Source organism: Natrix helvetica (assembly GCF_964273705.1).
Source record: "Natrix helvetica genome assembly, chromosome: 1".
NCBI classification, from domain to species: domain Eukaryota; kingdom Metazoa; phylum Chordata; class Lepidosauria; order Squamata; family Natricidae; genus Natrix; species Natrix helvetica.
This window is the reverse complement of record NC_138548.1, coordinates 128,549,353-128,561,661: the sequence shown is the minus strand read 5'-3', so window position 1 is coordinate 128,561,661 and position 12,309 is coordinate 128,549,353. Positions and strand designations below refer to the sequence as shown.

The 12,309-nt window shown below is 37.9% G+C and overlaps 1 protein-coding gene across 10 annotated transcripts in view; it reads right to left on the bottom strand.

The window, feature by feature from the left end:
* Nucleotides 1-552: 552 nt before the first annotated feature.
* TNS1 (tensin 1) overlaps nt 553-12,309 on the bottom strand; it is a 401,394-nt gene continuing 389,637 nt past the window's right edge. For all 10 annotated transcript variants that reach the window (XM_081935971.1, XM_081935975.1, XM_081935973.1 and 7 more), the window contains 3 exons: nt 12,210-12,278; nt 10,019-10,051; nt 553-8,873 (listed from right to left, as the gene is read on the bottom strand). In XM_081935971.1, the coding sequence (XP_081792097.1) occupies nt 8,729-8,873; nt 10,019-10,051; nt 12,210-12,278 (247 nt within the window). In that variant the 3' untranslated portion in view covers nt 553-8,728. The remainder of the gene's footprint in view (nt 8,874-10,018; nt 10,052-12,209; nt 12,279-12,309) is intronic.

The window sequence follows — 12,309 nt, the reverse complement described above, 5'->3', positions numbered from 1 at the left end:
CTTCATCTGAGTGGTTGTATACTGTGTTACCACTGTAGCTTCCTATGACTTTGTGTAATCTTTGATTTAGAATTCAGGTGTAACGGAACTCCATAAGTTTCTTTAGCTTCTATATGGAATGCTGAAAGACACATACTCGTGTATTTAGAGCCTTGGAAAATCATATGTGCACTTAGTAAAAGAAATAAACACTCCCTTCAAAAGTTTTGTCAGCGTTGTGAAAGATAAGTCCGTCACCTTCTCTGGACCACTTGCCAAAGAGTTTGCACCAAAAACATTTGTAAAAAGTATGATGGAGATGTCAGACTGGGCAACTTTGGTGCTTACTGTTATACTTGTTTGGGTATAAAAGGTCTTCTGTAATTTGCATTGGTTTTACCAAATTAGTTTTTCTTCTAATCCTTTTCCTCTCTTTAGAAATAGCAGATTCACCTCCAATTTCTCTTTGGATAAACCTCTACGCATCTTAGTGTTTGGGTGTGTGAAGTTCTGTGGTGAACCAACCTTGCAGTGTAAGGTTGCAAGAGTGAATACAACCACCATCACAAGTATCCTGTGCAAAAAATAGAGAGTCTTTATTCCTTCACTCCCTTAAAGTTTGAGCTATAATTCCAACAATCCAGATACCAAGCTGGGCAATTCAAGCAACAGCATATTTGATATAATTGATTTGGTTTAAAATCTTATTGTTGATAAAGCCATACTTGGAACCGCAATGAGGCAAGAAATTACTGTACAAAGAAAAAGGAAAGCTTGGGTGGTAAAATATAGAGAGAATTCTGTCTATATAAACGCTTAAAAAGGAGATTGCATCTGGGTTTATTTTTCCCTTCCTTCTTGCTACTCTCTATGTTATGTGTAAGTGAACATTTCTGCCTGGGTTTTGTAAAAAATGGAGAGATGCAAGAAAGAAAAAAAACATGTTTTCGTATAGTCATAAATACTGGCAAGAAATCTGTAACAACAACAACAATCCAGGCAAGTAACAAAACAAAGTCAATAAGTCACAATTTTAATACGGTTGTCCCCAGTTTATATTGGCAAATTCTAATGACAGTCTTACTAGATATAAACCCAAAATTCATTGGATGCATTTCTTCCCCCCATGGAGATAAATTAGATGCTTGATTTGTGTTGTTTGGATTCATTCTGAAAGTTTCCATCACAGCAGTCATGAAGTAAGTTGATGATATACAAAGGGATTATTCATGTAAATCACAGTTTCCCAACCTTGGCAATTTTAAGACATGTGGACTTCTTCTAGGAGTTGAAGTCCACACGACTTGAAGTTGCCATGGTTGGGAAACCCTGAGGTAAACAATGAGGATTCCATTGGTTTGGGAAGGCCCTGCTGTAGCAGAATCCTAAACACATTATTTGTTTAGCCTCTGTTATTTCCGGGGTGGTGATGGTATTTGGTAGTTAAAAGCAAAATGTCATTTTTCAGTTTCTCGTCTCTCAACGTTTTAGAGAATAGAAGATAAGAATAGTGAGATGCATAAATGGCATATATGGACAATTATAGGAGCCTTCATAGATATATTACTATCTCGTTATCACTGAGCTCTGGATTATTGACCTCTGGATTTTAAATCATGAGGATGGGGAGATCAGAAATTGTGAAACAACTTTGATGGGAAAGCAAAGAACCACAGTTTTTAAAATAGATGGGAACTATGCAAACAGTTGCAGCAGAAGAAATGTTGATGTTCATTGCCTTGCATTATACACAGAAACATTTCCATTTATATCTAAGGCAGATAATTTAACAATGCACAGGCAATCAACCTATTCAGGGATAGTTCTGTCCCTCTGCTAACTTTTAACTGATTTTTTCTGAGCTCAGTTAGGATAGACTCCCTCCTTTTCAAAATTAACTTTCTTCTATGTATTTATTGCTCTAATACTATTGAAATCATGTACAGTGTTTCATTTAAAATGCAAATAAAATTAAGCAAAATGGGATATCTTTTGAAAAAATAAAAAAGAGACTCACTAGATGGAATATTTCTTGATAGGAACTGATTTGACAAGTTGTTTTCTGCTTCTTCTATATAGTTCAAAGCAATCTTCCACAATAAAACATCTAAAACATTCTTTTAGAAAAATTATATCTAGAAACTTCATAAACAGATGGTTGATTGATTCCTAATTCTTATTAAATTAAACATAATTATGAAGATTAAATTATGTTCTGGTATGTCCATTGAGAGTACCCTACAGCCAAAGAAGTGGAATCTGAGTAGTTCTAATGCCAATAGCAATAGCAATAGCACTTAGACGTATATATCACTTTGTAGTCCTCTCTAAAAGGTTTGCAGAGTAAGCATATTGCCCCCAACAATTTGAGTCCTCATTTTACCCACCTCGGAAAGATAGAAGGCTGAGTCAACCTTGAGTCTGGTGAGATTTGACCTGCCAAATTGCAGGCAGCAGGCAGTCAGCAGAAGTAGCCTGCAGTACTGCATTCTAACCACTGTGCCACCATGGCTCATAGGTGGACAATGGCCATGTGGCCAAGATGGCCAAGGCTCTTTTTGGATCACACCATTGATTTTGAAGTGCTATTATTTTGCAGTACATCCATTGGAATAAAAATTACTAGTTCTGGAAACATGATGCTAAGAAAGGGATGATAACTCACATCCCACCTGTTTCATGCTATTAGAAGTCAAGTTGGAGGAGCTTCGAGCCATTTGTTTTAACTTCTTGTTCAAATCAGGAAATCCAGAAAAAGAAATTCTTATCAAAAGGATATCCAGCCAATATTTCAAGACATCCAGCAAAAGTCCTGCAGCCTTCTAGATAACTATGCATGATTAATATAGAAGACACTATCCAAGAATGGCAAGAATGCTGATAATATAATTGTGTGTTTATTTGTTTAAACCACTTCATTTAATGCATAGAAGAAAGGTCCAGCAGTGGTCCTTGATCATGTTAGCGAAGAAATAGTCTTGCTATTAATAGTGAAAAATGGCAGAGGGCAACAGATCAAAAGCTAGTATTTCAGATTACTTTTCAGTGCGCCTTACATAGATATTCCATGAAGTCAGTGTAACATTTGCCCTGAAATTTAGCAGGATACATCTTATCACCAGCTTCCTCTTTTGCCAAATATTTCTTAAATACACAGCACAAAAATAACTTGAACAGAGCCTGTTTCGAATCAACCTTTTATGAACTATTCAAACTAATTACTGCCAGAAGATGTAACTCAGTCCTGTTTCCTCTTCCCATTTGTTTCTCCAGTGCATTCACTTTAACTGCAGATGGAAACAGATATACAAGCTGCCGGTTGGGCTATTGGTCCAATGTGGCTGAGTTTTTTGTTTTTTTTAATCATTTGGGCCAGTGTTTACCCCATAACTAAGGACAATCAGTGAAGGGTGATATGAAAAACAGTATGTCAACCTGTGTATTATGAAGAACTGATAGGAACTTATTCCTCGTGTCTATATTGAGCTGAATCTCAAATGACCTCTATAAAAGAAGACGATAAAAACAAATATTTGCCAATGCCTGCAAGCTCTGTTAGGATAAAAAGGCACATTCTTGACTCTAACATTATGCTAATCCAAGACCAATTTGCTGCTAATGAGAAAGGACAAGATGGTGGCTTCTTTAATCTATACTGACAAATCAGGACATTGTTTTTCTTCCATATTGACAAAGAGGATACATCTAAGGACAACAGGAGGACATAGTGGCAAGAAGGGAGACTGAGAAGAGACAATGCTCCTGAGCATTGTCTCTTTTTTCTGCTGAAGTTCTGTCCCAATTTAACGAAGATGCTGTGTTATAAATAAGCCTAGGCCTGCTTAAATGTTATTTATTTGTCAGATTTTATTTATTAATGCTGCTGAGAAGGAAATTTAGAAAATAGCTACTTTTAGACATGAGATTTAAACAAACCACTGTGAGAGTTTCATACAATAGCCCAAAGGGAAGTAATGTTGTAGCTTAAGGTCGGTGAGTTTATAATGGCTTACCTCTTGCTCTCTCTCACACACAAATGCAATATAATTTGGCTGTTTTACTGCTCAGGAACTTTCTTTAAATATCAAGCTACATATACAATTAGCTATATCACCCAATTATTCCAAGACAGAATTTCAGAAATTGCTAGAGGAAAATTCACTAGCAAACACAGTTTAAACAAAAGAGTTTTTAAAATGGGGGTGGGGGGGAGGGCAGAGCCACACAGAATAAATGTACAACGAAGAAAAGTGCATTTCAAATAGGTTTCTTTGGCAAGATTATGTAATACTCTGTGCGCAGAGGGTGCTTTGAGTGCATTCTGTATAAAATCCAACATCTTCTAAATCATTACATAACATACATGTGCTAAAATTACATTAGACCTGAGTCCCAGGTGTTGGACATGAAGTGGAGGGGCTTTTTTTTCCCCAGAGAAAAGCCTGCTTGCTGATATCCCTAAAATCTCAGAAAAAAAACCCAACAGCTCTCTCAGGGTTTGAAGCTCAAGAAAGGCAAAGTAAATGAGCCTGGACCAGAGGTTGTCTCTGCCCTGCATTGCGAAATTTTCTTTGTGCCACTGATAAAGTTGGATTTGTGATTAAGTCCCAAAAAAAAAGAAGAAGATTGATATAGCCAGTCATTCACTCACATCTGGAGCAAATCATTAGATGAACCAGTGAATAAGGCACATGAATTAGACCAGCCTTTCTCAATTGGCTGCTCACTAGCCAGTGTGGTTTGGGCACTCTTAGAACGCCTTGATCACGTTAACCCATATGCTAATTGGAAATGCTGGGACTTATAGTCCCATTGAGAGGACATCAGGTTAATGGAAAATGGCTTAGCCTAACAACCTTCTATTAGAGATTCTAGAAAAAGAAGGAGATAAAACCAATGTGGCAATAGAATGAAAACTAGTTGCCCTTTTCAGTTCTTATATATCCAAGACAATCCTTTCTAGCATGGCTGGATCAACTAGTCCATCGTGATGGACCAGGGTTGAGTTTTTAGTCTTTGGTCTACATCCTCACACATAACGGGAATAGCCCAACATGCCACTTGAGGAAAGTTCATTAAAAGTCATCCTTTTCCGACCCAACCAACATATGCAAAAAAATCGTAGAGTTTAGAGGTGAGTCAAATTTCCCATTTTTTTTCTAGAAACTGTCCTTTTGAGTGTTCCGCCTCACATACACTTTAAGAACCCTAGACTGAGAGAAGGACCAGGAAGGTGATCTACATTAGTACAAGTTTATTCCTAAAACGCAGCACTGTCTTGATACAAGCTGGACAAGCAACAAGCTATATAACGTGATTAGGCTTTGCCTCAGCAAGTAGGCTAAAAAGATAAACTTTCCATCTTTAGCTCGTGAGTTAGTACAGGAACAGTGCGCAAGGCATGGCTGGAAGCAGATATTTTGTTCACATGCATGTGCCTATCAATGTATTTACTGATATGTGACTACTGGATACTTATATCAACTTACTGTTCATCTGAGTGTCAAAAAAAGGTATGAACCATTAACTTTCAATATACTTTTCCTGTGACAAGGTAGCAAGCACCGAGTACGGGGACAATTTTGAAAGCAATGGGGGGAAAAAATGAAATCTGAAAAATAGAGACTTTCAAAAAATATATATATTTATAATATTTATATATCTATATAGACACAGTCGTTTTCTAATTGGTTAATGGCAGGGTGAGACAGTTGCAGGTGAGGCAGGGGGAGGGGGAAATCATCTTGCTTGAATTTTTCAGAAGGAGAGAGACATTTAGAACAAACATAAAGAATAAATCTCACAGCCTCCAGCATCCCATCTGGCTAGGGATGGGGCTTGGAGCTTGGTTGATGATGATGATGCCAAAAACTGATGTTCCCACTCCATCCAAGTACCTGTCTCAACAATTCTCCATTGCAAAACTCATGCTTTATACAACAATATCCAGAAATGAATATCTCTTCGCACACTTTCACACATACGCGCACCGTTACCCCTCACGTCATTCAGCAATAAAGTACAAATGCATTCGTGCTCATTTGCTCAGGCAGAAGATGAACAAGGGTGGGTGGGGGTGGGTGGGATAAGGAACATTGTATAATGACATTGCCCTGGGGCATAAAATTAGAAGGTGCTGCTTTTACAGCATTCAGGAGATGGAACTGACCTCGTGTTTTGACATTTTGCTCAGGATAATCACGTTAACAAAATGAAAACTTTATACTGTCACCACTCCCCCGACCTGGTATTTTCCAGATATATTAGGACCAAGAACCCCAGAATTTCAGGGAGGCGGAGAAATCCCAGTGCATCTGGAGGTGACAGGTTAGTCACACAGAGACTATTCTACAGAGTAGGAGAAATGAAGGGAGCTGCAAAAATCAAAGATAAAAAATAAAAGCAAGAGGGCCCAAAACAAAAAAATAAATACTTTGTGTAAATTTCATTTTTTTTAGAAAAAAAATTATTGATTAGCTTACATTATTTTGTCAGTATATTTCATACATACTTACATACGTACATACATATATATATATTATATAAGAAGGCAATGAAAATGCCAGGGGAATTTAGGTGACTGCATGTCTCGCAAGTTGTCCTACTGATTTTTAATGAACACTGCATGAGTTTGTATGAAGGGCCTCATCAACCTGGGCTCCATCCCAAAAATATTTCTGTTCTTCACTATTTATGCTAGAACAAAATTGATGGAAAGACCAACTTCCATTCATAGTTTCTAGTGGAGGCCACCGAATTGTGTCGGGAGACATCAGTGGTGTTGGAGACCTGCGAAGACTTAGGTCCACCTTGCTATATAGCATTTTGGTCAACAATTGCTTTCCAATGATTTCAATTAGATATTGTTGAATTGCACCTGCCATTTCAGTAGCAGTAAACAAAATTTTATAGGTTTTAGGTTATTAATAGAACCTGGGGTAGAATGTTTCATATTATTTCCATGCATGTGGTTTTTGAACCAGTTTGGGGGAGTTGATATATTGCAAAACAACGGTGGCTTTCTTGAATCTAGCCTGATATTGAAAACTTCACAATAAAACCATAGGCAAAATGGGTGATAGAAAAGAGTTTCTTGTTATCTATTCAGCACATCTTTAAATCTAAAAATTGCCAATTGTAGAAGTTTGGGAAGATAGTGAGAAATTCTCATTACACTATGGAAATTCTATGTGATAGATCAATCCACATTATTCATTCTCTCCTTGATAGATACCAAGCCTGAACAGTTTACAAACAGTATATATGTGGCCTCCATTAGAAATCATTCTGGTAGAAGGATTCAACCATGGTGTTAAATATAAGAAGATACAATTTTTCTGCAACTGCTACATTTTTCTCATTTACTCTGGAAAAAATATGAAGTTGCTTTGCATGAAATGATATGCAACATAAAGGAACAGTCTCCCTTTTTATAATAAATGTCAATCTAGCGTAACGTTATTAGCAGGTCAGTGCAAAAATCTACTGGTTGATGCCCTCAGAAGCAAAAACAAAGATTAATAATGCAAAAATAATGAGCTAATTTTGCTACATACTGAACCTCCATATGGCCACTGTCTTTTTGAAACAGCTAGAGCCATGCTTAAATCAACGGGGTAATTCTTTATAATGGTTATTCTTCACGGCTTCAAAACAGAATCCCCACCCCCTCCCAATTATTGGATTATTCATCTTGCCTTTGCTCTATTGCCATGCAACTTCCAAAACAACATGTATGTCTTCCAAAGGATAAGCTTGGGCAGGACTGTTTTTATCCTAAACTCAAAAGGAAGGGCATTCCCCAACTCCTAGTGTTTTAACATTTCCGGGAAAGAGATTCTTAGGACAATTTATTCCGAGTCCGATTGCCTAGACTCTGACAGAATACTAGCGTATTTTGCTTTGGCTAGCATGCTCCACAAACTATGATTGAAAAAGAGATTCTCAGCTTTGAAACTCTTTTGTAGATTGGTAGGTGCACATGCATGTGGGGATGAGTGTGACTACTGGTTAAAATAAATACTTTCTGCTTGCACTGTGATTCTCGTACTGCTAACCATTGTTTGTAAGTTTATTTCCCAGGTTACGGAGGGCTGTGACCTCAGGGGAATGAGATACATGTTCTGACTCACCGTCAGAGGCAAGAAGCCTCAAGAGTAAAGCCTCACGTTAAATACTAAAATATGTGCATATCACAGACAGACCACATGCATGTGCACACACACTCATACAAACATACTTCATACTTTCAGCAGTAGTTGAACCGGGAGCATTTGCTTTTTAAAATGATTTTAGCATCTCTCTGGATATTATTTCCTGAAGCTCATATAGTCATGGATATTGGAGTCGGTTTCGTTTTTGCCTTATTTTCTAAACAAGCAACTACTAGATAGACCTATCCCACAAAGGTTACTAAGAGTCATACTTTGGCCTGTGGGGCTGAATTCTCTGATTTTTGTGCTGATCCAAAAGCCAAAATTGTTTCCATCTCTTGATCTTGGCAGGGAAAGACAATGGTGTCAGTTCCTTGGTCTCTGCTACATACATGTGTTTGGTTGGTTTCAGCCTTCCAACAATTGAGATCGCTTTTATATATATATATATATATATATAAACCTTCCCCTTCCCCCCCCATCAGTTCACATCACTCCTTCACGATGCACTTCCTCACACTACTTCTCGGAACAACTCCAAGTCCTTTGTCAAAATTCAAGGGCAAGAAGCCCCCTGCAAAGGGGGAAGCCACTGTTCATCTCTTGTGAGAGGAGCCAAGCATAACTCTGGAAACAAAATTGACAATGGCGGCTGCTGGCTGATCTGGGTCCAGCTCAGCAAAGAGGTGGCAAACGTTGTCCGTCGTACTGCCTTGTTTCCTAGCCACGAAGCCAAAGAGTCTGCAAGATGACAAAGACATTAAGGAGCGATAAAATCATGCAAGAGAAGACAGGAATTGCTGGCTGCTACTTGTGATCACTACCTTACTTTATCAAGTAAAACTCTTGCTATTCCTTCAACCATGCCACTTGAAACGCACGGGGACTCAAGAGAAATAACTGCTAATTAATACGTGCTTTATATCGCTATTATTCTAATTAAAATTTCCCACTGTAAATGAAGAGACATATTATGTGTGTTATATATTTTTGTTAAGTGAACAATAAATGAAATCCAAGCAATCCTGAGAATTTATAGAAAACAGAGAATTCAACCAGAAGGGTTTTCTTTAGAATATCTATACAGAATTAATTATCTCTGAGCTATCTACCCGAAGTTATAAATTTCCACACATTATGATAGGCAGCTAATTCCACTCTGTGGTTATATAGCAATAGCACTTAGACTTAGGCTTTACAGCGCTCTCTAAGCGGTTTACAGAGTCAGCATACAACAATCAGAGTCCTCGTTTTATCCACCTCAGAAAGACGGAAGGCGGAGTCAACCTTGAGCTTGGTGAAATTTGAACTGCCAAATTGCAGGCTACTGGCAATCAGTAGAAGTAGCCTGCAGTACTGCACTCTAACCACTGCACCACCTTGGCTAATAAGATATGAATATGTTATCAATAACAATTGGAGATGGCTTAACAGGATGGTTTATGGGCCACAGAAGAAAGTATGTCCTAACTGTATAAGCAGTTTTGCTAAGAAAGAGACCTGCCTTTAGTCAAGAATTTCTGAGAAAATCAACAGCAAGAAGAGGTCACCAACTTTGTATTGTGATCCTTAGGTCCAACGGGAAAATACATCGAATGAAACTAGTTTTTAAGTAGTTTGATTTTTTCATGACCACAGGCTTCTGAGAGGTCAGAGTTAGGAAGGCATATTTGGATTGTAAAGATAACAATTCAGGCCTAAATTACTTAATTTAGCTCTACATTCTTTCTTAGGTTAGGCCAATGTCTTTGAAAGCATCTTTTAAAGTTTTGGTAGATTTAAGGACTACGAGAACAATCCCCTGTCCTATGTTGTGTGTATGTGTGTTGGTGTGTGTGTGTGTAAAATATTTCCTAATTTTGACATTAATCAAAGTAACAACTTACTTGGCAGCACCGCCAGATTCTGATTTCGTCCACCTGAGGAGAAAGAAACAAAAAGCCCTATTTAACTTTTACACTGAGGAAAATTTGATACTTTTTTTTAAATGGCGAGTTAAATACAAGTTGTATCTAAGAGATTGGGAAGCTCTGAATGAAATTGCACTGATTCATTGACAATAGATCCTTTCTTCTGTAAATAAATGACTACAACAACTAGGAAAGGGAATGAAATCCTTTTATAATTCCCTATAGTTTGAAAATCTTGTTCCTTAACTATTCTGAGAAATTAAAAGTATCGTGATCTGACTTTTAGAAATATTCTGAAATTCAATCCTGAAATTTCACTACAGTGCTTAGTGACAATTAAAAAATAAATGAACAATCGTGTATTTTTTTCCTTCCCTATCACATCTGCAATTTCATTGACCTATCATGAGTAAAAGTCAGCATTTTAGGTGCATTTGATCTCAAACTGAGTTTTCATTACTTTGCAAAGAAACAGATGAACAATTCTCTGTTCTTCATTGGCAATTTAGTTCTCTGCAGAACAAGTTGTGGGAGACATCTGTAAATCTCCACTGCTGTTGATAATTTCCTGCATATTTGCTTCAACATGGAACAATCTCATTTCTTGGAAATCAAAGAGATCTGGCAGTAGCAACACAGGGGAACAGATGTTTAATTACAGAGGTTTGTGCTCAAACACAGAAACAAAGAGTCCGCAAGAATGATTAGTTCCTTTCAAGACCAGAAATGAAAATAGGATTCCAAGAACCCTGTCCTGGGCAATTTCCCATTTTCTCCCATTAATGTGTTCCTATCTTTCCATTCCATCCAATGGTTTTTATTCATTCTTGTATGTCTTGTCATTTCCATCTCTCAATGTGTACAGGTAGAAACTGCTGCTCATAGTGAGGACTTGATATTTACAGAAAGTCTGGTGTTAGTATAAATTAGATAATTTTAAATACATATTAACACGATAAAGGAAAATATTTTCAGCTCAGAGTTGAAATGAGGGGTCCTTGGTCCTCTCTGAAGTTGCTTGTTTTCTTGAAAGACCTTTTATTACCCAAACTAGGTGACACCAGCATTGAAGATGTTACCTAGTTCAGGTAATGCAGGGGTGTCCAAACTTGGGAACTTTAAGACTTGTGGACTTCAACTCCCAGAATTCCCCAGCCAGCATGGCTGGCTGGGGAATTCTGGGAGTTGAAGTCCACAAGTCTTAAAGTTCCCAAGTTTGGACACCCCTGAGGTAATGGAATGTCTGCAAGAAAACCAGCAAGCTCAGAGATCACCAAGGACCCCACATATCAACCCCTTGAATGAAGAGGTTTCTTCCATGAATTAGAGGCATTCTTCCCGATCCAGAAGTGGCAGGGTCTTTTTAGAGGTGGCTCTTTGATTGCAAAATATCCTAAAGAGATTTCAATTGGTTCCATCTCCACTAGCTTTTAAACACCGTTGTTTTTTTCAGAGTATAAGATGCACCAAGGTTTTGAAGAGGCAAATAAATAAATAAAAAGTTTTTGCACTCTATAAACCTCCTCCAAACGGCCCGTTTTTTTCAAAAAAGGGGCCATGAATAGCCCTTAGGAGGCTTGTAGAGTGCTCCTGGGGGAATGGGGGGGGGGGCAAAATGAGCAAAAAACGGCCCATTTTTTGAGAAAACGGGCCTGTTTTTTGTCAAAAAAAAGGGCATGGATAGCCTTTAGGAAGCTTATAGAGTGTTCCTGGTGGCTGGGGGGTGGTTGGGCAAAATTGAGCAAAAATCAGCCCATTTTTTACTCATTTCTGCCCTCCCTTGCCCCCAGGAGCTCCCTGAAAGCTTCCTACAAGCTATGCAGGGCCATTTTGGTGAAGGGGGCGGGGTTTCAGGAGGCAAAAAATGTTGTATTCAGTGTCTAAGACACACCCAGATTTTCAGCCTCTTTTTTGAGGGGAAAAAGGTGCGTCTTATACTCCAAAAAGTACGAGATACTAAAACACCTTTTTTTTCATTCATGATGAATTTTACTTCCTCTTTCAATGTTGCTGTTTCAAGTGTTAAAACTCTGATTAAAACTCTTTAAAGATATATAAGACATAGAGAATAAAAATAGGAGGACCATGCCCATATCTACATACATACTGCTTCCAGGAGTTTTATTGCTTGAGTTTACATAAGAATTTAGCAAACAGCTTCACTTACTTTCTGTCCTGTGGGTCCACATCACAAAAGGTGACAGTAACGATAGGGTAATGTCGTCTGAAGAACAGCCTGAAACAGAAATGGGACTAAGCATTAATTC